The sequence below is a fragment of the Giraffa tippelskirchi genome, chromosome 1 (assembly GCF_054371585.1).
Source record: "Giraffa tippelskirchi isolate mGirTip1 chromosome 1, T2T-mGirTip1v1.2.pri, whole genome shotgun sequence".
Taxonomy (NCBI): Eukaryota; Metazoa; Chordata; class Mammalia; order Artiodactyla; family Giraffidae; genus Giraffa; species Giraffa tippelskirchi.
The window spans coordinates 148091944-148118763 of NC_137275.1; the positions used below are offsets into that span (position 1 = coordinate 148091944).

The following is a 26820-nucleotide window of genomic DNA, read 5'->3' on the forward strand; positions in this document are numbered from 1 at the left end:
TTTCTGCCACAGTCTTTCCTAGGATTTTTGAGGAACACATGAGCTGCTGAGTACGGGGCTAAGTATCTGTTCACCCTCTGAAACTCTGCCCTGTGGTTCTACCATCACTGCTTCCAGGTTCTTGGTCTCTGACGCAAACTGAAGGACACAGCCCAAGGTGTGAGTGAATGAGTGTAAAATGACTAGCTGCAAGGCTGAGGGCCTGTCTGCTGAGCTCTGGAAAATGCAAACTTCATAGACTATTTCTTTCTCTGGGTCTTGCCCAGCTCCTCCCAAGCCTTGGCATTCAACAGTCCAAGAGTAGTAATAGTAACTAATAATAGAAATCATTTCCAATCAAAACACAAGGCTTGATCTTACTAAAGAGTCATAGGGATTAAAATATTCTCTGCATGAAAGAAACTGTTTGTTTCACAATTCGACCTTTGGCCAGCACAGCTACTAGATTCCGGGCTGGTTCCCTGGACTGGCCACTGCATACGTGCAGAGGGAAATTCCAGTCTGCGTATAACTCATGGGGCCCTGGCTCCTAAGGTGACTAGTCACCTTACTCATCCTGCCCTTCCCTCCTCCACACACAAGCACTTACGTGCCCAAAACTTGCCCATGAGCTTGTTTCTCCACTACTCAAAAGCCTGGGGTGGCACCCTATTGTTTAGGAAATAAAATTCAACTCCTTTGGCATTAGAAGCCCAAAATGTATACCAGTCTTCCATGCTACTGTGAGTGAAAAGTGAAAGTATTAGTTGCTCGGTCGTGTCCGACTCTTTTGCAACCCCATGGACTGTAGCCTGTCAGGCTCCTCTGTCCATGGGATTCTCCAGGCAAGAATACTGGAGTGGGTTGCCATTTCCTTCTCCAGGGGACTATCCCAACCCAGGGATCAAATCCGGGTCTCCTGCATTGCAGACAGATTCTTTACCATCTGAGCGATCAGGGAAGCCCACCTGTTTACCAGTCTTAGAATACTACTTAGCATTCTATACTAAGTACTAATACTACTGTATTCTACTCCTATCCCTCCATCTAGAACCCTACACTTTAATCAAAATTATCCATTCATTTTGCCTGAACACTTTTTTTTGGCTTAGTTAACATTAAAGTAAAATTTATATACAATGAAATGCATAGATCTTCAGGGTACCAAGTGATGACTTTGGATAAATGTACACAACCAGGCCACCACTCAGTGTTTCCAATCTTAACATTTCAACATCTCAGAACGTTCCCTCATGTCTGCTTCTAGCCAATTCTCTCTCCCAGAGGCAACTACTGTCCTAATTTCTGTCACCACAAATTAGTTTGTCTGCTTTGAACTTTACACAGAAGAATCACACAGCATGTACTCTTTTGTGTCCTGCTCCTTCTGCCCAACAAAATGTTTTCAATATTTACAAATGTTGTTGAGTATACCGGTAATTCATTCTTTACCTAATAGTTGTTGTCAAAGAATATTCCATACATGAATTTGCAGTATACAATGTTTTTACCCAATCACCTGCGGGCAGATACTTGGACCGATTGCAGTGTTTGGCTATTACAACTAAAGTTGATACAAATACTCTAGCACAAGTCTTTTTGTGGACATATGTTTTCATTTCTCCTAGGTAAATCCCTAGGAGTAGAATTGCTGGAAGATAGGACTGGTACATTTTTAAGCTGGTAGGAGACTATCACACTGTTTTCCAAAATATATAACATTTTAAACTCAATAACACTTTTCTTTCTCATTCATGTACTGTCCAAGGTCATTCTAGGGCATCAGGGTGTTAGGGGGAGGTTGTTCCCCAGTCATTTAGAAGCGCTGCCATTCCCAAATGAGGCTTACAAGGTAACTCTGAGTATCAGCATTTGGCCAGTGGGTGGAGAATGAGTAGACGGATAAAGAACACCTCTTTCCTTCCCGACTTGACCCAGAGGTAAACATTATCCTTTTGATTGACACTTCGCTGTTCAGAGCTAGTGAAACCTCACCAGGAGATCTGTGAAATGGAGACCCTGGACAGCTGCTTACCTGTCACTAGCCTGTACCACAGGAGGGGAACACAAGTCTACAGTGTACAGTTAGTTATCTCACCATCCCAGAGATTACAGTCTTAACCTCCTTTCCAGTCTGACTGTGCCCACTGCAACTGTCCCTTAATTGGTGTGGAATAACTTCCTTCTTCCTCTACATTGCTATTGTACTTGCTGTCCCTCTACTATGGCCCTTATTAATACCTGCCGTTTGTGATTTGGTTCCACGTTTTACCCACTAGATGGGATTCTCTTGGAGGGCTCTGGGGTCTGGCCATGTTGGAACCCGGTGTTTGGCACACAGTTGGGTCTCCATGAGTTTGCTGAACTCATGGAGGTAGAGACATAGGGTGCCCACCAGCTCCCCCTCTTGAACACACCACTTGTCTGCACTCCCCAGTCCGCCCCGCATTGGCCGCGTGACGTCTCACCAACACAAGGTGAACCAGAGCTCACGTGAGCCAGAACCAGCTCCCTGGCAGGCTCCAGGCTGCTGCAGTGAGTCACCTGCCAGCTGGACAAGGAAGCTCCACTGGAGCACCTAAGACCCGACCAGCAGAGCCTGTGTTCTGAATAGTTAGTTTAGTGGAGTCCCTGTGTTGACCTCACTGCTGAGATTGGGCATTGTTGGCTAAATAAGTCAACCTACCCTGACTAACTACTCACACTGGGTGAAACAGCCACTAACCTCAGAAGGGACAACCACTTACATTATCTTTCCATTGCCTTTCCTTACTCCTCACTAAATACTGACCGTGTGACATCTGGCCCATGCTGGTATGTGATGCCAGTGTCCAGGCAGAGAGTTTTCTAGGTACACATTCCATTGTGATTTGGTAGCTAAACTTGATAATGATTTCATTGAGTCTTAAATACTATGCATTTCTTCTGTACCTCATTTGACTATAAGCTCTTAAAAGTCAGGTACAAATTCTTGCTCTGTATTCTGGGTATATAGCTATTCATTGGTTTAGTAAATATTTGCTGAGTGCCCACTCACTATGTCATTCATGCTTCTAGGCAATGGAGACAGAGCAGTGAATCAAACAAATCAAGTCCCTGTTCTCAGTGAGCGAGACAGATAATAAACAAATAAATGTGAGTGTTGAAAAGGCAGGAACAGGAGTTATTGTTGTTCAGTCACTAAGTGGTGTCTGACTCTGCAGCCCCATGGACTGCAGCATGCCAGGCTTCCCTGTCCTCCACTATCTCTCAGAGTTTGCTTAAACTCATATCCATTGAGTTGGTGATGCCATCCAACCATCTCATCCTCTGTCACCCCCTTCTGCTCCTGCCCTCAATCTCACTCACCTTGTCATGTAGCACTATGGTCTTCTTCCCAGCTTCTAACATTTTGGGTTGATAATTAATTAATGTCTGTCTCACCCATAGAACTGTGAGATCCATGAGCCTGGGGTGCCCATCTACCTCTGGCATCAAGTATAGTGCTGGCATAGGGCAAATATTCCATAAATATTTATTGAATCAAAAAATGAATAATGATGATTATATCTACTATCTGCTGAAAGAAGTGAAAGTGGAAATGAAAGTTGCTCAGTCGTGTTCGACTCTTTGCGACCCCATGGACTATATAGTCCATGGAATTCCCTAGGCCAGAATACTGGAGTGGGTAGCTGTTCCCTTCTCCAGGGGATCTTCCCAACCAGGGATCAAACCCAGGTTTCCCGCACTGCAGGCAGATTCTTTACCAGCTGAGCCACCAGGAAAGTCCAACTATGCTGAGAGCCTGCTATTTTCCAGTACCATGTGAAATGTTTGCATGCATTATCTCATTTAATCTTTACATCATCCCTGCAAAGTAGTTATAATTACCTCTCTTTCACCCTGTAGGGAATTGGGGCTCAGAGAGGTTAAGTGACTAACCCACTGTCACATGGCTAACAGTCAGTGACAGACTTGACATTAGAATCCACACAATTTTCTCAGGACCACACTGCCACACACAACAAGAAGGGCTTTTTTTTTTTTTTTTTTTACATTCCATATATTCTTTCTCAACCATGCGGAGCAACCACTACGGGCCACTGTTTTTGTGAGCTGGACAATTCATCCCCCTCTGCAATTTGCCCCAGCCAGCCCGGGCCGCCTTCCCCAGCAGAGAGAAGACGTGTGCTTGTGGTAATTACAGAGCATGCTGTCCTTTTCATTTATGTCTTCACAATCCAGCTTGACATCATGTCATAAAAGTTTATGTACTGTGTTCTCTCCGCTCCTTACTAATATTCTCTGGTGCTCTCCCTGGCCATCCAGAATCAATACTAGCACTCCTCTCTCAATAAAGTAGGGAGCTATGAACAAGGCCCAAATGGGCACAGTGACTATTTGTGGCAATTAGACGTCACACTGAAAAATGGCCACGCTGAAGGCGAGTGGGCAAGATCTAAAGACCAGCAGCATCACTAATGTCCCTCACCAGGGGCACTGGAAATTGGACTGCTTAAGAAATACTCTCTGTCCTCTCCCCTCTTTCATTTCTCACCCTCTTTGCCTCTCTCTTTCCCACCAGAGATAAGCAGAGAGAAGTACATTCAAATTAGGGACCCTAGCGATCGATTTTTACTTGCAGTTGGTGGATTGCAATCAATGTTAATTAACCAGATTCTTTCTCAGCAAAGGTTAGGACAGAAGAGTAACTGCACAATATTTTTGACTGCAACAATGGGTATTAATAGGCTTTGGGATGCCCAGAGAGCCAGAGGCAGAAGGAAGGCAGTACTGAGAGGCTGCAAGGAAGAGAAGGTAGGCACAGGAAGAGGAGAGACTGGGATGGATTTAAAGTGGTCTTTATCCATGGGCCCTGGCAGCATTTTCTGGAAACTGGAGCAGGGAAGTTCAGCTATTTGCACGTCATTCACCTTCCTTCTCTCCCAGGAAAAGTGAACTTCATCAGGAGCTATTTCTCACACTGACAGCTAGGGCAGTGGCAGTCAAGAACCATCCCATGAATTCCATGACACTCATCACCCTAGAGCAGAGCTCATACCTGGACCATGTGGCTCAGTGGGAAGAACAAGGAATTTAGCAGCAAAAAGTGGGTTTGAGCCTTAGGAAGTGCTTCCTGGCTGTGGAACCACAGGCAAGTTATTCAGTACATAACATCTGACCTTCAACTCACTCACCTATGATGTAGGTGATTACAACCGACCTTAGGAACATTGACGCAAGATTCAAATAAGATCCTAATGGAGGCACATTGTAAATGACACACTACAGGAACATCAGTGGCCACCACTGTTGTAAGTCACAAGTACAAAGCACCAGAGCCTCTGATCTTGACCAGCCAGCATACAAGATGGGACCCCAGGTTCCGTTCCAATCTGGACTCGTCTCTAACGATGCGGGAAGTTGTCTTGGCAGTTACCCATGCCAACTTTTATTTAAACAATCACTTATCTCTAAATATAAGTATCACACTGAGAAGAGGACCCCCAAATGTGCCAATGCAAGTTTTTGATATCCCAGAGGAAGGAAAAGAAAGTTACAACAAAACATGATTAAACTGCCAAAAATAAAGGCAAAAGCTGTATCTGTTTTGAAAGAGTACACACATTTCAACTTCTTAGTTAAGACAGAAAATAGAAACCCAAGAATCCTATGGGCACTATCTTCTGGAGAGACTCATTGGGATCAGGTTCTTGGAGTTTCCGTCACATCATTTCCACCTCTCTGTCTAAGAGAAGCTTTCAAAGCCTTCAGTCAAGAGAAGGGCACAAATATTCTTCAGGTCTTTCAAGTCCCCTGGGAGTAAGGGAGAATATTGGGGAACACAGGTCATACTGCCATGCAGGGAAATGATCCCTAATTGTCCTAGGTGATCCCTTGGCCTCTGGGACAGGGAAGTCCCAACCGTGGTGACACACACTAGCTCCTCCTTGTCAAGGTACCTGTAGGAATCTTCCTCTTAAGGAAGGTGAATGAAAGGAGAAGCAGCTGGGAGAGAGAAGAGAAAAGAACGGAGAAAGAAAGGAACAGGAGAGGTTGTTCAATAAACAGATTTATGGGTTCAAAGAACAGTGCTGAGCATAGGCCATGAGGCAGCCTCCAAACCCCCACACCCAGCTCACTCTGGAGAAGTGAAAGTGAAAGCCACTCACTCATGTCCGACTCTTTGCAACCCCATGGGCTATACAGTCCATGGAATTCTCCAGGCCAGGACACTGGAGTGGGTAGCCTTTCCCTTTTCCAGGGGATCTTCCCAACCCAGGGATCAAACCCAGGTCTCAAACCCAGGTCTCCCATATTGCAGGCAGATTTTTTACCAGCTGAGCCACAAGAGAAGCCCAAGAATACTGGAGTGGGTACCCTATCCCTTCTCCAGGGGATCTTCCTGACCGGGGAATTGAACTGGGGTCTCCTGCATTGCAGGCGGATTCTTTACCAACTGAGCTATCAGGGAAGCCCTCACTCTGGACACCCAGAGAGAAATAGTATCTCTTTCCTCAGGGTTGGGTGGAAGGAGGCAAATTCACAGATAATCATCACACAGGGCCTGGGGGAAGTGCATAGTGCCCCAGGGCTATGGGGTGGGGAAAGTAGGAGTCTTCAAGGAAAGGACATTATCAGTGAAGAGAAGGACAAAAGAGCAGAAGGGAGAATGAACTGAGACAACAGAAAGGGAGGGAAAATCAGGAGATAGCAGGTGAAAAAAATTATTACCTCACCCCAGGATTTATATACTAAGCTCATATGCAAATCTTGTCTCATTGATCTGTGATTTCAGTGAATAAAGCTTCCTTTTTCTAGAGCTATCGATTGTGAAGCAAGCTGAGAAGGCCCAGGCAGTCCTGGACAGACCTGGGGAGTGAGTTCACAGTGGGTGGGCTTTGCACTTAATTAGAGAAGAGCAATTGCTCACTGTGATGAAGGGTCATCCTTGAGGGAGGAAGTATCTTCAATCACACCTCCCTCCCCAATACAGAAAGCATTCTAGTTTCACAAGCAGGGCCTGCACCACCTTCCCAGAGGCCTACAGGAGAGGCCCCTCTTGGCCTGGTCCAAGCGTGGGGAGCCTCCTTTGCTCATATGTAGAAGCACATCCTATCTTCCCCAAATGTTTAGATTTATCCATTCTCAAGGCTTGGCCTCTCTTGGGTCTTTGTCAAATCCCACTGGTTTCTGGGGAAAGAGTTGGGAAGTCAGCCTAACTTAGGAGAAGAGAGACTTCACTTTTGGACCCACTCCAGCAAGCACCTGGAAGATACCAGGGGCCAAGAGAGAGTTCAGCCTGAGGCCAAGATCTGGAGGTCTTTCTCCTGTAGGAGCAGGAAACCCAATGAAGTAGGTAAGCCCACAGGGAGAAGGTGTGGAAAGAGAGAAGTGGAGGGCTCAGGGCTGAGTTGGCATATTCAAGAGTTGGAAGAGAAAGAGGGATCATAGAGATACAGACAGTAGGGCAAGAGAGAAGCAAGAACACGAGATGATGAAGGGACAGGAGAGGAGAGAAATTCAGACACGTCTGAGCAGATGAGCTGAGCAAGAATCAGATGGTGACAAATGAATCAGTGCTTAGCCTTGAAGCCCCAGCAGGACCCTATGGGGTTCCTGGGTACAGAAGCTGTAACCCCATTTCTTATAGGGAACAGACTCCAACCTCTATGACCTTCCCTGAGTTTCAAAGCACAGATTTGAACAGTTGCTAATCCAGGAAGGGAGGGGATGCAGAGTCAAGGGAGGAGTAGCCAAGAAACAGTAGTGCAGCCTTGGGGCAGGGTCCTCAGCCTCAAATGATACACATAACAATGTTTTTAAGTTCTTCATAGAATTAACTTTCTATAAATGGAAGATGTCAGCGGTCTTCATGCCAGAGAAGACCATCTGAGACTAGATTAAAGGAACCAGAGCAGCTCATCAAGAAGGTGACCTGAGACCAGATTAAAGGAGTGCAGGCCCTGCACACATCTTAATCTTATCAGCAACCCTACCCTTGAACTATTGCTATAAAACTCCTCAAAAAATCCTCCTGGGTAGGTACATACAGTTTTCAAGAGCAGGAGCCTACTGTGTCCCCCTTTGCTTGGCAAAGCAATAAAGCAATTTTTTTTTTCTATTCTTTTATATTTCACCCCAAACTCTGTCTCCAAGATTCAATTCAGCATCAGTGCACAGAGGCTGAGTTTCTGGCATCATCCAGACTCACGGGTGAGTGTGACCACCTCTTCATTAGGTGTTATAGCAGCAGGACCCATGAATAGAACAGAGAGCAAAGCTTACCTGCCCTCTTGATGCTTGCAGTCTTACGGGGAAGATAGAGGACCTGTGGCAGGTAGGGCTTCTCAAACTCTGTGGAAAAGAATCAAATGTTACTGCTTTACTGTCTATAATTGTGGATAGATACCACATCATGTCAATGTCAAGCTGTTATAAAATTTCATAAATTCTTACATTTCCTCACTTGTCTGCTCACAGACTGACATGGATGGCCTCCCACATCTTGAGTAGTTTAGATGACAGAGATGCAGATTGTTTACCAAACAGCTCCTCTCTCCTGTACCTTCCCAAGAGCATCCAGTGTTTTTCAGGATACTGACAAACTGTATTTACCAACCTAGGATAGGCAAGTAGATGACTTTTGGTAGAGCTTATAGGAAAGTTTCATAAAGGGGGCTGACTCATCTGGTAGATATTTCCTTTGTTTCCTGCCCCTTTCATGGATGTGATGGCTTGCATTCCAACAGCCATCTTGGAACCATGAGGCAACATTAAGGACACTGGAGCACCAAGCTTTAAGGATTTGGACCCTGTTGACTGTTAAGCTACCACATTGACTCTGGAGAGCATATTTCTACATTTTTTTGTTACATGAAAGAAAAGCTTTTACATGGTTGAAGCCATTGAAATCTGGGGACAACCATCAAGTGTATTTTTCATATACTTTGGTAAGTTAACAGGCACTTACCTTGCAGGGTGGTAAATACTATCATCACAATGATTAGAAAAGTTCAGAGAAAGTATCTCTAACACAGCTTGGAGGGAGAGTTGGGGAAAGCTATCTGAAAGAGACAAGGACAGAACAAAAGCCTGAAGGAGGAGGGGGAGTTAACTAGGGAAAAAGGTTCATGGGAGAAAGTTCTCCAAGACAAAAGAAAAATACACCCAGTTTAGGCAAAGAGCAGGAGGTGAGAGGGAGTGGGGCCATATGAAGAACTCAAAGTAGTTCAGGGTGGCTGGAATAAAGAGTAAAAAGTGTGAGTGGGAAGGAAAGAAATAATGGGGGCTGCCAAAGGATGGGAGGTGATTTCCACATGAAGGAAGCAGATCCCTGACCTTCTAAAAGTCTCCATCCCAATCAAAGGCAGAGTTGTTCAGAAGACAGTGTTTGCTGCTAGAAATCAGCTGGCAGACACTAGCTCTGATCTCATCTCTGAGGAGGGAAATCACATTCTGCTTAGCCAAGTCACTCACCTCTTGGGTTTCCCATTTCCAAGTCTGCAAAACAAGGCCCATGCTACTGCCCCATCAATCTCACAAGGGATCTGTGAACAAGAGGTTGTGCTTTCTTACCAACAAGGGACTAAAGGCTTCCTGTTCAGCCCTCTCATTTTACTGATCAGGATCATGAGGCGCAGAGAAGTCTTCCCACCTGGATGAGGACAGCTGAGCCTGGAATTCTCCTCTCCCAACTCTCGGGCTGTTATTCTTTCCCTGCAAAGAGCTGAGTGTTTTGCACTTGAAGTAGATGGTTACTGTTCCTGCCAAGGGAACACAGCAGAGAGAGATGATAGAGTTTCTTATTTCAAGAAACCTAGTACTTGAAGGTGCTTTGAATAACACATACTTTTGAAACTAACTAAATATTTGGAATGTGTCTTCCCATCCTTCCTTTCTGCTCTAAAAGCAAAAACAAATCTCTGTAATTTGGTGGGGAGTGGGGTGGGATAGGGGGTGTTGAAATAGATAAAAGGGAAAATTTAACTCAGTAACCACAGATGTGAAAGTGCCCCAAAGTATTTAGACCAGATTCACATCTTTGGAGGTGACTCTTAAGTTAAACTCTTAAGTTTCCACTGAATCACTGGGAAAACATAGCCAACCCCCTTCGGTGACTTCACAGTTGCTCCCTGAAAAGGTCATTGTAATCCACCCTCTTTGTTCCATAAACGAACAACTCCTAGAGCCCTGCTGGGATGACCATTATTTGGGGGACTACAGAGAAAGTTCATAACCCAATGAAATGGTATTACAGGAATAACTGTTACTTATGAAAAGTTTGCCTGTTATTTCGCTTAGTGCTCATACTAACCGTGAGGGACGAAATTATTGTCCCCCATATTTTAGATAAGGAAACAGGGTGTCCTGACTTCCGTCACATCCAGTCGGTCCCCAAGCCCTGCTGAATCATCCTTCATGATGTCTCTTTTGTGTGTCATGGCTTTCCCAGTGCTTCCTGGAAGCTGATGCCTCCTCCTCTCTGGTGGTTCCCATCTACCTGACACCCTCCATTCCCACATCTAATATTTCTTCTTAGGCATCATGGCATTATTGCAAACTCAAAATGTCTAAACAGTAGGAACTTGATGTTCTTTTGCAAACTCCCCCTTCATCTTAACTTTTTATTGTGAGTCAGTTGCCCAAGATGGAAACCACAAAATCTACACTTCACCCAAAGACATCTATTCACAGACCCTAGCCTACATCTTGTGGTTTCCATCCTTGCCTATGCCACACCATCCTCCAGGCTCTATTAAAGGTCCACTTCTCTGAAATTTTCCCTGATCTTCCTAAGAAGTTGGTTTAACAAGTGCAAAAAATAAATAAATGAATAAATGAACAAGGATATTTACTACAACACTGTTTCTAATGGAGTAAAAAATATCTCAGAGAAAGCAACAAGGACATATTGTACATCACAGAGGAATGCTGCTAAGTCGCTTCAGTCATGTCCGACTCTGTGCGACCCCATAGACGGCAGCCCACCAGGCTCTGCCCTCCCTGGGATTCTCCAGGCAAGAACACTGGAGTGGGTTGCCATTTCCTTCTCCAGTGCATGAAAGTGAAAAGTGAAAGTGAAGTCGCTCAGTCGTGTCTGACTCTCCGCGACCCCATGGACTGCAGCCTACCCGGCTCCTCTGTCCATGGGATTTTCCAGGCAAGAGTACTGGAGTGGGGTGCCATTGCCTTACAGCTATTATTTTATGAGAACTTTAAATAACGTATAATCTATGAATATATTGAATCACTAGGTTGTACACCTAAAACAAGGAAGCCTGGCATGCTGCAATTCATGGGGTCGCAAAGAGTCAGACATGACTGAGTGACTAAACAACATAAATCAACTATACTTCAATTTAAAAAACTCAGAGAACTGGGTCCCACTGTCAATATGAGGCAGTGTGATACACACATACAATGGAATAGTACACAGCCAGTGAGAAATAAAGCAAAGATAATTATATGCACTGACAGAGGTTAAAGAACCATATATATAATATGATCCCACTGCATAAAAATACACATTTCTATACACATGTATTATACTATACACATAAAAATTCTGAAAGTCTCAACAAAACTCTTAACAGTGTCTATCTCTGGGATGAGGGATGGAGAATTAGACATTTCAGTCTTTATACTAAGTCTATTTCTAACTTAATTTTATGGCCGTGAATTACTTTTGCAATACAATTTTTCCATTTTTGAAAAAAAGGTGTTTTTTTTCCCTTTTTTGATTGCTTATAGCATATCTGTAGGGTTTGAATATGTCTGACATATCTTTTATCCCCTAGGGCATGTAACACACTGTCTCACATGTCAAGTTTCCTTAAGTTGAGATATTTCCATTGGTCGTATAGCAAATTTGGAAAACTCAGCAGTGGCCACAGGACTGGAAAAGGTCAGTTTTCATTCCAATCTCAAAGAAAGGCAATGCCAAAGAATGCTCAAAGTACCACACAACTGCACTCATCTCACATGCTAGTAAAGTAATGCTCAAAATTCTCCAAGCCAGGCTTCAACAGTACGCGAACTGTGAACTTCCAGATATTCAAGCTGGATTTAGGAAAGGCAGAGGAATCAGAGATCAAACTGCCAACATCCATTGGATCATCAAAAAAGCAAGAGTTCCAGAAAAACATCTACTTCTGCTTTATTGACTATGCCAAAGCCTTTGACTGTGTGGATCACAACAAACTGTGGAAAATTCTGAAAGGGATGGGAATACCAGACCACCTGACCTGCCTCTTGAGAAATCTGTATGCATCTCAGGAAGCAACAGTTAGAACTAGACATGGAACAACAGACTGGTTCCAAATAGGGAAAGGATTACGTCAAGGCTGTGTATTGTCACCCTGCTTATTTAACTTACATGCAGAGTACATCATGAGAAACTCTGGGCTGGAGGAAGCACAAGCTGGAATCAAGATTGCCGGGAGAAATATCAATAACCTCAGATATGCAGATAACACCACCCTTATGGCAGAAAGTGAAGAGGAACTAAAGGGCCTCTTGGTGAAAGTGAAAGAAGAGAGTGAAAAACTTGGCTTAAAGCTCAACATTCAGAAAACTAAGATCGTGGCATCTGGTCCCATCACTTCATGGCAAATAGATGGAGAAACAGTGGAAACAGTGACTGACTTTATTTTTCTGGGCTCCAAAATCACTGCAGATAGTAACTGAAGCCATGAAATTAAAAGATACTTGCTCCTTGGAAGAAAAGTTATGACAAACCTAGACAGTATATTAAAGAGCAGAGACATTACTTTACCATCAAAGGTCCATCTAGTCAAAGCCAGTAGTCATGTATGGACGCGAGAGTTGGAATGTAAAGAAAGCTGAGCGCCAAAGAATTGATGTATTTGAACTGTGGTGTTGGAGAAGACTCTTGAGAGTTCCTTGGACAGCAAGGAGATCCAACCAGTCCATCCTAAAGGAAATCAGTCCTGAATATTCATTGGAAGGACTGATGCTGAAGCTGAAACTCCAATCGTTTCGCCACCTGATGCAAAGAACTGACTCATTTGAAAACACCCTGATGCTAGGAAAGACTGAAGGCGGGAGGAGAAGGGGACGACAGAGGATGAGATTGTTGGATGGCATCACCGACTCAATGGACATGAGTTTGTGTAAACTCCAGGAGTTGGTGATGGACAGGGAGGCCTGGAGTGCTGCAGTCCATTGGGTCTTGGAGAGTCAGACACGACTCAATGACTGAACTGAACTGTACAGTACTTGACACAGGAGATTAAATTAAAAGCCCTGATCTCTGGCATCCACTCGATTATACCATGGATGTTCCTGACACCTAAGCATACATGTAATTTATTACCACCTTCACATACCTGGCTGCAAACTAAATAACCCAAAGAATGCATGACTATTCTTCAAAACGAAAACTTATTCATCAGATTTCGAGAGAAAAACCACTCAGATATATAAAATAAGGAGGGAAAAATCAGGACAAATTTGTCGATTCTTAATTCCTGCTTTCTCTTGGTCTTAGAGTTTTTAAAATATTTTCTCTAAGAGATACTGTTATTATAACCAGAGTCAAAATCCATCACCAAGAGAGGGAAAGCAATGTTCAAAGAGGCATTGAAAAATAAGAATGTATAGGTCCCTATGTTTATCTCTCCCTGACTTTTTATTTGTTGGGAGCTTGTTTAAATAATTTAAACTGCTGAGTTGTATTGTTGAATCTCAGTCATGGGAAAATGTGTGAAAAACAGGCAGTTGGAGCATCTTGTCAGAGGACCTTCTAAGGGACAGAAAACGGGGTGCCAAGTGTCCTTTCAGCAAACAGTAATTGTGACTGCAGACTTCTTTAGAAACCCAGAGGGACATACCTGAGAAGTAGAGCTTCAAACATAGAAATGTCTTGGAGATGAGAAAGAAAACTAGGCTCTGTAAATACCCACAGTTAATAGCAAAGCAGTCTTAACGGCTAAACAAGGTGATCAGTGTGTGGTGTCACTTCCAAAAACAGCCCTCCATCCCAAACAATATTTTGAATGTTAGTTTCACCTCCACCACAATAGTCCTTGAGAGGTTTAAGTTCACCAAAATCGCTTTGCGGAATATACTTTAATATTCTCCTCCGTTAGTCACAAAGGCTTTATTTGATGTCACCTCTATGCAAATGGGAAAGAAGAGAAGGTACTCTATGTCTACAGGGTGTCCGGCAAAGATGGTGAGTACTTTTGCCATCAAGGAACCGAGACAAACATGAAAGAGTGCATAACTGAAAACCTTGGTAGGATGTAATGTTTGCAAGGTTTCAGAGCATTAGTTCATCAGGAAGTTGTTAGATGCCTCTATGAGCCCTACAAATGCTGTGAACCACAAGGGATAGCAAAGAAGTACCAGATGAGACTCAGATGCTGTTCTCCAGAACCTTAGCATCTTCTTGGGGAGTGCAAGACTTTCAATGGGAATCAATGTAAGAACCACCGTATAGCACAAAATACTAAATTATGTGGTATAAAGAAAAGTGATATATTGTGGGTTAAGAAAAAGAAGAAAAAAGTATTTGAAGATGCCAATTCAATTCAGTTTGACTCAATATTTTTGGAACTCTGTATTACATAATAGGCATTAGGTAGATCCTTCAAAGAAGAAAATAAAAGGACAATATGAGACAAAATCACTTCCTCCCCTCAGAAGAATCTATAGTTTGGTAGGGAAAATAAGACCTTTAAATAAATACAATTAATTGCAGATGCTGTCAACTGGACTCAGTTGCTAGGCCCTCCACTGTCAGTCCAACCGAAGACTGGTACTGAGTTACAAATCAGTTAGAAAGATGTGGGCAGCTAAAAGAAAACGAACAAGAAGGAGGAAGATGAGAAGGAGGGAAAAGAAAAAGGAGAAGGAAAGAAAAGACCTCGAATCAGATGGCTTAAACCATGAGAAATTTGCTATTTATATAACTTCATGTCCAGATGTAGGAGGATCCCAGGCTGAGGTTACTTGCAACTCTCTCCCCTGCTGCCCTCATTACAGGCTTCTTTCTAAAGCTAGTGTCACTTGGACAGCAAGACGGCTGCAGCAGCGCCAGGCATCATGTCTAGATATGACACCAAGGAGAAAACAAGGGACAGTGTGTTTAGAGGTTTCTCTTCCAGAGCCCTTACACCACCCTACATTGGCCAAAACCAGTGTGGCTGTGGAATCAGGACCCTTAGAGTCACCTACCATAAGCTGGGCCCTATGTGAGGTGCTATGAACAAGACAAAGTTCCTGTCTTCAAAAATCTCATACACAAAGGGGGAAAACAGATAAGTACCCAATTACAGCACCATGGGCTATCAGAAAATTCAAGAGAGGCATTTGGGAGAAGTGAAGAAGAAAATTCATGAAACTGAAAAGCTAGCTGGTGAAAGAGGAGGGAGTTACGGGCAGAGAGAGAAGTAAGTTCTGGGGCTAGGGGTGGATTCCTTGAGTCCTGGTCAGATGACGTTCTAGGCTCTACCAGATGTAGTAGTACATTTCCAGTGCCTGGCAAACCTACTGAAAAATATTGAGTCCTTAATCAAAGAATCTGCCTGCAATGCAGGAGACCTGGGTTCGATCCCTGGGTTGGGAAGATACCCTAAAGAAGGAAAAGGCAATCCATTCCGGTATTCTTGCTGGAGAATCCCATGGACAGAGGAGCCTGGTGGGCTACAGTCGATGGGGTCGCCGAGTCAGAGATGACTGAGAGACTAACACATCCAACATCCAGTCAACGACAGTCTGATGTCTTGAATGAATTAATAAGCTCGAGTATAAAAAGTAGCAGGCTGTTTCCTGCATCTGGTGGGACAGATAAGGGTCTTTCATGCTATGCTAAGGAGTTTGAATTTTATTTTGAAGACTATGGGATGCCCCAGAGTGCTTTAAGTACAGGAATGACATGACAAGAGTTTGGTTTTGTAAAAGATCATTTTTGCTGTAGCATGGTGAAGGAAAGACTTGTTGTTTAGTTGCTCAGTCGTGTCCAACTCTTTGTGACCGTATGGACTGTAGCCTGCCAGGCTCCTCTGTCCATGGGTTTCTCTAGGCAAGAATACTGGAGTAGGTTGCCATTTCCTTTTCCAGGGGATCTTCCCGACCCAGAAACTGAACACACATCTCCTACTTGGCAGGCAGATTCCTTACCACTGAGTCAACTGGGGGCAGCTAAAAGGTTAGTAAGACTTTGCACAATAATAAAGGCCAAAGAGAATTAGAGGCTAGTCACCATGACCTAACAGGGAGTCTACCACAGAGAAACTCCTGGGTCTCCCTTCTTGTTCCATTCATTTGGCAGAAAAATCTGGGGACAGGGAATTTTTGTCTTCATTTCCTGAGCTAAACAGGACTGAAGTTTAAATACACAGTTCTCCTTGTGGCCTTTCCAATTCTTGGGTGTGGTTTCAATTCTATTTCTATGTGACCTAGAAGTGTCCTCTTAGAAGGGAACCCTCCTGTGAGTTAAAACAGACAAAAAAGCCCTGTGCATTGACCAGCATCTGGGGTAAGCTATTATGTAGACCGGAGCTTTTTAAATGATTGGGATCCCTTTCGTGTGTCTGTGCTGGCTGAGCATGGGGTTAGCTGAGAGAATTTCTGCCTCTCTAAAGGACTCTTACCAAATCAGCTCTTCCCTGCCTGCTTCCTGTTACCCCAACACAACTCACTCCCGGGGACCAATTGCTCTGTGCTGTCATTTCCTCATCTATTTAAAAAAAAAAAAAAGTCAAGGAGGGGGAAATCAAAACCTGATTTAGCCTCAGGGAATGGTTGAAGGTGAAGAGCATCCTGTCTGCTAGGTGCTCTGAGCTCTTCAAAAAGGGGAAGGCGTATTATTCACGTAAGACAGTGTTTTCCATCCTCCTCACTGGGGAGTCCTCACTGGGGAATGGCGGAGATGGAGTGCAGTCCCCCTATACCCTCTCTGCACAGTCTCTCCCCGGGCCCGGCCTCTGGGAGGCTCCAGGGTGGAATAAATCACCAACAGCACAGCTCTGAGACAAGAGAAGCCGAGTCGCAGGTGTGCAGTAGGCAGTCCTGGAGGAAGCGCGGCCCTGGGCCAGCTGTGGTCTGGGCCAGGCTCAGGGGCCGCCTGCTCCGGGCCCAGTTCCTCTCCAGGGCGGAGACCCTCCCTCAGCCACTATCTCCGCCTTCACAAGAGCCCCACCTCCACCCTGGGTCAGAACTTGGGACCCATTAATAATGAATCACTACGACTTGAATTCAATTCCTCCAATGCACATTCATTGGGGTAATAATCAGTGCTTTTCTGCATCCTATATATTGGCCTGTTTTTCCTTTTTGCTACAGTCACCACCTGAATAGGATTAGAGAAAGCAAAACACTGCAATTCACTGGAGATCACATTTCCCTTCCCTCCACCTTTGCCTTTGCCTCCACTTGCTGCTGAAAAACAAAGGATCAGAAAGGCCATGGCTGGGGATCAGGCCCACCAGGCTCAGCTCCACCTGCTCACAAGCCCCAGCACTTTGATATTTACTTAGCCAAGTGAGGGCGCTCGGCTTCCAGAAGGCCTGTGCAGGGGCCAGAAGAATTGATGTATTTGCCTTGAGGCAGAGACCTCTGGTTAGAAAATGTTCTCGGAGAGAAGTTGTGTTGTGTTTTTACATGGGTAAGTAAAAGGTTGATAAGGGGACAACAATGGGTCTCGAGCACCGTGCCAAGCACCTCTCTCTATCACACATGCACACACACACAGACACACAGACACACACACATACACACACACACTACCCCCTGCCTTCCTGATTAGGGAGAAGAATTTGATGAGCTGTTTTTGTGGGCACCCCATAACGGTTTGGGGGCATTTCTCAGATTGTTTCTTCCCAGGACAATTGTTGGATCTGCTCAGAAGGGAGCCTTGATGGGATATTCAATATCAAGCATTTGTTGCTTTAAAAATACCAGTGCCCCAGCAAGAGGAGGTCATGTACTTCTTATTGGCACGTGTTCCCAGGCATGGTGTTTTCTTTGTCTTGGAAAATCGCTTAGGTTTAATGGGTGTTGCATACAAAGAATGATGGGAATTTTGTGACCGTTTCTGAAAAACAGAAAAACAAAAACAAGAGAAATCCAGCCAAACCAGGCCACTCTCAGCGCCATGCAGACCCTGAGCAGCCACTCGGAATGGTTCTTGTCCTCCCTTGGGGAAAGTCCTTGGTGGCACCAGTGCACCTCTGGAGCATCTGGGTGTCACAGAAACCTCTCTAAAGCCCCGGTCAGCCTCTTCCCTTCTTGGACCATGTAAGAAATTTCACTCTGCGTCTCTGCAAGCCTCCTCTGCTACCCCCAACCCATCTGACTCTTCTGTCCTGTGAACGCTGAGAAGTGATATGAATGTGGACATTTCCTGGGTGACCCCACAGAGGTAGGAAGCTCATTCCAGGGTGTTCTCCCCTAAGGTGTTCCAGCTGATTTTTATACCTCAATAAGTCAGATTAGATCCAAGAAATAAGGCAATGATGATTGGCTAAACTGAAAAATGGAATATTCACAGTGATCACTGCATTCCTCTCCCTGAAGCAACCTGCTCTGTGGGTGTCACTTTCAGAGCAAATCACTAGGGGTGGGAGGGCCCTACCTGCACATCAGAGAAGGGACAGAACTGTGATCCATAAAGAACCCTGGGCATTCCACCACCAGCCTTAATTTGCCTGGCCTAAACAGAATTCAAATAGTAATCTTTTTTTTTTCTTTTTTTAATCAGGGCTGCTGGCTTTTTGAGGCAATCTTGGAAGCATACGCCTCAGCAAGTTCTGCTTTATCCTCCCACACCACGCTCCTTAAGGGGAGGACCTCATTGGCATTCCCAGCACTTGGCATATCCTAAATGTATGTATGTCAGTCTTAGAAGGAGCCACCACCTAGTGGGCTTCCTTGGTGGCTCAGTGGTAAAGAATCCACAGGAGACATTGTTTTGATCTCTGAGTTGGGAAGATCCCCTAAAGGAGGGCGTGGCAACCTGCTCCAGTATTCTGGCCTGGGAAATTCCATGGACAGAGGAGCCTGGCGGGTTACAGTCCACAGGGTTGTAAAGAGTCAGACAAGACTTAAAGACTAAACAACAACAAGTGAATCTTCTATCTTGTACCAAGTGCTGTGTAGATATCATTTCTCACCATTAAGTATGTTCAACTGAATTTAGGAACCCACATATTAGGAATGGCATTGCTTTAAGGGGCATGGTGGCAACTCAGTTGTGGAATCAGAGAGATCTACACTCAAATCCTGACATTGTCATATAATCAGTCATTTCAAATTCAAAAATAATATCTGCCCTTGGGACTTCCCTGGTAGTCTAGTGGCTAAGACCCTGCACTTCCAATGCAGAGGGCCCAGGTACAATCCCTGGTCATGGAGCAAGAAGATCCTGGATGCTGCAACTAAGACCCAGTACAGCCAAATAAATAATTTTCTTTTAAAAAAGAAAATAATATCTGCTCTATCTGTTCCATAGACCTATTGTGAAGGAAATGTGAATAAATATATTTGTAAGCTATTTCTTTATAAGTTCTAAAGTTCCCTGCAAATCTAAGCTATCATAGTATCAATGGCTAGATCACACAGTGGGGCTGTCACAGTTTATAAAGAGATATGGTATGAAGAAAAGTCACATTTCCCAAAATATCTCCCCCATTGACCTCATATAAATGGTTCCCTCTCACCTGACTCATAATTCCCACGACTGGCATAAGTAATAGCTGGGACAGCAGAAGAGCTTGTCTCCAAATCACTGAATTAGTTATTTAATGCCACTGACCTGGTGAATATATAGTCTCTACCAGAAGAAATTTGCTTTTACCTGACAGGAATAATAGTACATATCCACCATCCTGGTCTCGGGACTCTGCTTTGTGCCATAATTTAGATCAGGAAAGATTGTTGACCCTCTTGTTATTCCATGGAATGTTCTACAAGACCACAGTTTAGCTGACACCAGGCTAATCAATCAGGTAAGCAGACAGCAGCAGATATTTCTCGGTAAAGCACACATGTGTCACAAGTGAGGAGATACATCCATTGGAAATTCATGGATCTCAGGGGTATTTCTAGAAGCTCATGTTTCTGTAATACTAGAACAGTTCCTCCAAGATGAAACAAATACTGCTGTATCACACATACATCACCACTAAGAATGAGTAACACTTTTATTAGCCTTTATTGGGTCAATACATACCATATATGGATGTCCTCCTCTGACCATGTTGCTGCTGCGCCTGCTCCGTTGCTTCAGTCGTGTCCGACTCTGTGCGACCCCATAGACGGCAGCCCACCAGGCTCCTCCGTCCCTGGGATTCTCCAGGCAAGAACACTGGAGTGGGTGAGTAAGGCATAAGGTTACTCAGTCTTGAGTGGGGTCCAAAACTGGAGAAGCTGATTCATGCCACAACACAAGTCATTCTGCCAGTAGGTCTTCCGACTAATGAATCTAATGGAGCTTGAAGTGTTTAGGATGCTCATTGGAATCCATGTCAATCCCTGAAAGATGATTCGCAATGAAGAGTTCAAGTTCTGATAGAATCACGAAGTGATTATATCCAATATCATATAAACACACACTTTTTTTTTATAAAAAACAAGTTTCCTGAGGTATAAGTTGTTATTCAGTCACTAAGTTGAATCCAACTCTTTGTGACCTAATTTACTGTAGCACTTTAGGCTCCCCTGTCCTTCATTAACTCCCGGAGATTGCTCAGATTCATGTCCATTGATTTGGTGATGCTATCTAACCATCACATTTTCTGATGCCCCCTTCTCCTTTTGCCTTCAATTTTTCCCAACATCAGAGGCTTTTCCAGTGAGTCGGCTCTCCTCATCAGGTGGCCAAACTATTGGAGCTTTAGCTTCAGCATCAGATGTCTTTCCAATGAATATTCAGGGTTGATTTCCTTTATATTGACTGGTTTGATCTCCTTGCAGTCCAAGGGACTCTCAAGAGTCTTCTCCAGCACCACAATTCAAAAGCATCAATTCTTCGGCACTCAGCCTTCTTTATGATCCAATTCTCATATTTGTACATGATTATTGGAAGAACTATAGTTTCGACTATCCACACCTGTGTTGGCAAAGTGTTGTCTCTGCTTTTTAATACACTGTCTAGGTTTATCATAGCTTTCCTTCAAAGGAGCAAGTGTCTTTAAATTTCATGGCTGCACTCACCATTTGCAGTGATTTTGGAGCCCAAGAAAATAAAATCTATGACTGTTTCCACTTTTTCCCCATCTATTTGCCATGAAGTGATGGGATCAGATGCCATGATCTTAGTTTTTTGAATGTTGAGTTTTAAGCCAGCTTTTTCACTCTCCTCTTTCACCATCATCAAGAGACTCTTCAGTTTCTCTTCACTTTCTGCCATTGGAGTGGTATCATCTACATATCTGAGAGTTTTTTTTGATGTTTCTCCAGTCAATCTTGATTCCAGCTTGTGATTCATCCAGCCCTGGATTTTTCATGATGTACTGTGCATATACGTTAAATAAACAGGGTGACAATATACAGCCTTGTTGTACTCCTTTCCCAATTTTGAACCAGTCAGTTATTCCATGTCCAGTTCCAACTGTTGCTTCTTGACTTGCATACAGGTTTCTCAGGAGACAGGTAAGGTGGTCTGGTATTCCCATCTCTTGAAGAATTTTCCACAGTTTGTTATGATTCACACAGTCAAAGGCTTTAGCATAGTCGGTGAAGGAAAAGTAGATGTTTTTCTGGAATTCTCTTGCCTTTTCTATTATTCAACAAATGTTGGCAATTTGATCTTGGGTTCCTCTGCCTTTTCTAAACCCAGCTTGTACATCTGGAAGTTCTTGGTTCAGGTATTGCTAAAGCCTAGCTTGAAGGATTTTGAGCATAACCTTACTAGCATGTGAAATGAATGCAATTGTGTGGTAGTTTGAGCATTCTTTGGCATTGCCTTTCTTTGGTATTGGAATGAAAACTGACCTTTTCCAGTCCTGTGGCCACTGCTGAGTTTTCCAAAATTGCTAAAATAGTGAGTGCAGCACTTTAACAGCATCATCTTTTAGGATTTTAATTAGCTCAGCTGGAATTCCATCACCTCCACTAGCTTTGTTTATAGTAATGCTTCTTCAGGCCCACTTGACTTCACACTCCAGGATGTCTAGCTCTAGGTGAGTGACCACACCATCATGGTTATCGAGGTGATTAAGACATTTCTTGTATAGTTCTGTGTATTCTTGCCACCTCTTCTTAATCTCTTCTGCCTCTGTCATGTCCTTACCATTTCTGTCCTTTATTGTGCCCGTCTTCGCATGAAATGTTCCCTTGATATCTCTAATTTTCTTGAAGAGATCGCTAGTCTTTCCAGTTCTACTGTTTTCTTCTATTTATTTGCATTGTTCATTTAAGAAGGCCTTCTTATCTCTCCTTGCTATTCTCTGGAACTCTGCATTCAGATGAGTATATCTTTCCCTTTCTCCCATGACTTTCACTTCTCTTCTTTTTTCAGCTATTTGTAAAGCCTCCTCAGACTACCACTTTGCCTTCTTACATTTCTTTCTCTTTGGGATGGTTTTGATCACTGCCTCCTGTACCATAATGTTACAAACCTCCATTCATAGTTCTTCAGGTACTCTGTCTTCTAGATCTAATCCCCTAAATCTATTTGTCACCTCCACTGTATAATCATAAGGGATTTGATTAAAGTCATACCTGAATGGCCCAGTGGTTTTCCTTACTTACTTCAATTTAAACCTAAATTTTTCAATAAGGAGCAGATGATCTGAGCCACAGTTAGCTCCAGCTCTTGTTCTTGCTGATTATAGTTTTCTCCATCTGTTTTATTGTATTGAGGTAGGTACAGTACAATAAAACAAGCCCATTTTAGTGCACATTTCAATGACTTTTGATAATTTATATGCCTGAGAAACCATAGCACAATCAAGACAAGGAAAATTTTCTTCCAACCAGAATGCTTCCTATGCCCCTTCACACCAATGCTTATTCCAGTCCCCACTATATACTTGATTTATCTTTTCTGGAGTCTTATAGAAATGGAATCAGGCAGTATTAACTCTTTTGTATTGGGATCTTTTTCATTCAGTATATTTTTGAGACTGCTCCATTCGGTCACACATACCAGTAATATCAGCAATTTGCTCCTTTTTATTAATGAGAAATAACACATTGTATGGACACACCACAATTTTTGTAGTAGAATTTTGAGGGCATATGGTAAGTGCATATTTAACTCTGAAAGAAACCAATAAACTACTTTTCAAAATACCATCTTACAAACTCATCAAAATATAGGAGAGTTCCAGCTGCTGCCAATCCTATCCAATATCTAGTACTGTCAATGTTTTAAATTTTAGCTATTCTAATAGGTGTAGTTTAGCACTATTTAATTGTAGTTTTAATTTTTATTCCCTGATGTCTAATGATGCTGAGATGGGTTTATTAGATATTTTTATATCTTATGTGAAGTCTCTGTTCAAATTTTGCCCCTTGTTAATTGATTTTCTTATTGAGTTGTTAAAGTCCTCCATATATTTGTAAACAAATCATTTGTCATATATATAAATATGAATAATTTCTCCTAATCTGTGACTTACCTCATTTTCTCAATAGCTTCTCAAAGAGTAGAAGCTTTGAACTTTGATAAAGTTCAATGACCACATTTTATTTAATGGTTTTCTTTCTGTGTCTTGCTTAATTTTCAACCAAAAAAGTGAGGCAACAGACTGAGCTTATGGCATCCATTGTGTTACTATGTATCCCAACACCCAGAAGTAGCCAGTCTCACAGAATGGTAAAAAGGACTTGGACACTCAGTTTCAGCTCCAAATGGAAGATATCATATTCCAAGTCTGGACTGAGTACTGTAGAATGCAACATAATGAAGGACAGGGAGGCCTGGCGTGCTGCAGTCCATTGGGTCGCAAAGAGTCAAACACAACTGAGTGACTGAACAATAGGATGTGACATATGCTGTGAACCAGTGACCAATATGTAGTGTTTCTTCCACAGCTGGAAAACATAATTCCACCAACCAAAGTGCAGAAATAGGAAAGGAACCCTTAGTATTTCACCCAATGCTGGACTTTTTAAATGTTTACTTCTCATTCTTAGAACTCTGCTGGTTCAGAGGCCGTAGTGCTAAAAAAATAAATTTTCCTACCAAGGAACTCAACCATATTTCCAGTGAATTGGATGTAAAAATTGTCATCTAGAATGTTAGGCTCCTCATTGTAAGGACATTGTTGCTTACTTCAGGTAATCCTGCCTCCAATCCTGCCCCTGGACTTACCCAGTTCACAGACGTGTATTCTCTGGCTGATCGATATCCCTGGCAAAATGACTGCTGGTGTCTCCTGCAAAATGGAAGAAGGTTCTCAGTTTTTCATCAGTCACTTTGTATCTTATCCTTTTTAATGCAAATATAATTTTTTAAAGAAAGGGACTTAAAATTTCAAAAACAATTTAGTTTACCACAAGGGAGGGAATTGTTTACACCATGTACACATTTAATTACTTATGGCATCAAGCTATATGGATAGACTAACACATTGCCTATTTTATTCATTGTTATAGATTACTTTTATGATGGACCTATTGGGACCCACTGTGCCCAACAGCAGACGAACAGGACTATAAGGGAGTCAGACAGAGGATGGATATGTTTCAAAAGACAGAGAGGTCTGGCAGTCTAGTGCATGCAGCACACTATTAGTAAGAGAGGGAAAAGCCTAGTCATGGGGAAGAAAAGAGTTCCAATATATACCCTCATTGGTTACCTTGAGGCTTAAAGAAAAGATACTCACAAGGAAACATGGGAAAGAAGGGAAGCCAAACTTCACTTGTCCAAAATACCTAGCCCCACCACTAAGGAACAGTGAAATCTAGTAGAAACTCCACAGATAACTGAGTTAGAATAAAAATCCTCATCCAAACTCTGCTAGATCTTCAAGGGAAGTTCACAGTGCCAAAAACAGTGCAACTAGACCCTATTTTTCTCACCTGCAAAATGGGGAAATTAAAAATGGACAAGGATACTGATTCTGTTTCTCAGTCTCATGAGTTTAGTATGATATCTAATCAGACCCTTTGATCATCTCAAGTAATGGTACATAAGGTATTTAAATTTATTCAGAACATTTCTTTTGAAGAAGTGGAAACAAAACATATTCTCATCAACTAATCTAAATTTTCCAAGGAGGGCACTTAAGAAAGTATCCTAGTGCCATGACTAGGGGCTAAACCTGGACTTTAGTCTGAGTTCTGCCAGTAACTTGTTCTGTGACCATAACCAAGTCACCTCCATCCACACGGACTTCACTTTGTCTACAACATTACAGGATGAGATATCACTCACCTGGACCCCTCCAGCTCCGGATTCAGTGATGCAGGACCTTCTGCCATAACTGGCTGCAGTCCTCACAGTGATTTGTCCCAGGATTTCTTGTCTCAGAGCTTGGAAGATGTGAATATCTTCTCTTGTCCATTTGCTGTGGAGAAAATGAAAGGCACAAAGTATGGAAACAACAATTGTGAACACTGTGATTTCAACAAAATTAGCCTTTGATATATTCTTACTCTCTAACCATAGAACATCACAGCTTATTCTCAGCTCCAAGCTGAGAAACCCAAGCTGGGAAACCCAGGCTTTCCCCCACAACGTTCAGGGACTCTCAGATGATATTTGGGATAATGTGGTAAGCAGACGGCATGGACTAGACAAGACACAAGGAGACAGTGGGGTTTGGAAATCTTCAAGAAAGTCAAGAAAATCTTTAAATAGTGGTCACAACAGCAAATGCTTACTTTTTTTTCTCTTTTATGCTTAGGGTTGTCAATGTTTCATTGGTAAAATTTAATTCAGCAAAATAATTTATTTTAAAATAAATTAACCTACATATTAAAATAAAATAACATACATATTTTACATACATACAGTTTTGTACATCAGTTACATGTTTTGCACATCAGCTACATGTTTTATGGGATGAGTATCTATTCATACCAAGTGTATTCACACCTATGACGCCAAATTCTTGGAATAAGTCTTATTTGGGTCATCTTAGTCCCTGGAATTTTGTTCTACATTTTCTCATTCTAGAATCCATGAAGAATCAGTCCCCAGCATATCCTATATCACATTAAGCAATGTGCAGCAGCACAGGACACAATATATTGATAACCATTTTTCAGTCAAAGAAATCAAGGCAAATATGGGTTAGGCAACTTTTCAGTACATAGAAGATTAAAAATAAAATTCAGGATCCTCTGATACCTGCTTGACAATTGACAATGGAAGGTTGTCAATAAATCTTTATGAGTGAATGCAAAAAGACAGGACAGCGTTTGAGTTACTGTATTACACTGTCTCCCAAAGAGTAACACAAATGCTGAGACTAGGTGGCAAGTGCCACGCTCAGACAACTCCAAGTACTTTTCTATGACACTGACATCAGGTGAACAGTTTCTTGGTTTGCTATTTGCTATTTTTAAAGCAACTTCCAAAGTCTGAAAATTTTCAGTCCAATTTTTTCTAGCTTCTGAAACTATAGACTACTTTGTAATTGAAGTTTACACTGATGACCCTGAGATTTCCATTTATTTATAAATAAAAATGTTTCACATTTTTATGTACAGCATATGATATTTTACATTATATATTTTATACTGAGAAACAATTTCATCATATCTATTAAATTATATGGAAATTATATCAAAATGCATGGCATATGCTATATTCCAATGAAATGTATTATTTTATAGTAGCTCCTTCTATATGCTAGGCCCTATCCTGGTACTCAGTCTCCAAAGATACTAAAAAACAGGTTGTAGACCCTGAGAAACTCACACCCATATGGAAAAGAT

General features: G+C 42.7%; 1 protein-coding gene across 4 annotated transcripts in view; it reads right to left on the reverse strand.

Moving 5' to 3' along the window:
• The window catches only part of LOC145510005 (uncharacterized), a 287812-nt gene that overhangs the window by 221157 nt on the left and 39835 nt on the right, over positions 1-26820 (reverse strand). For 2 of the 4 annotated variants that reach the window (XM_081499944.1, XM_081499935.1), the window contains 6 exons: positions 25313-25445; positions 24248-24311; positions 20159-20460; positions 9617-9725; positions 9439-9509; positions 8248-8316 (listed from right to left, as the gene is read on the reverse strand). In XM_081499944.1, the coding sequence (XP_081356070.1) occupies positions 8248-8316; positions 9439-9454 (85 nt within the window). In that variant the 5' untranslated portion in view covers positions 9455-9509; positions 9617-9725; positions 20159-20460; positions 24248-24311; positions 25313-25445. Of the gene's footprint in view, positions 1-8070; positions 8317-8418; positions 8582-9438; positions 9510-9616; positions 9726-20158; positions 20461-24247; positions 24312-25312; positions 25446-26820 lie in introns of those variants that run through there. The other 2 variants (XR_014056612.1, XR_014056614.1) reach the window with 2 other exon arrangements.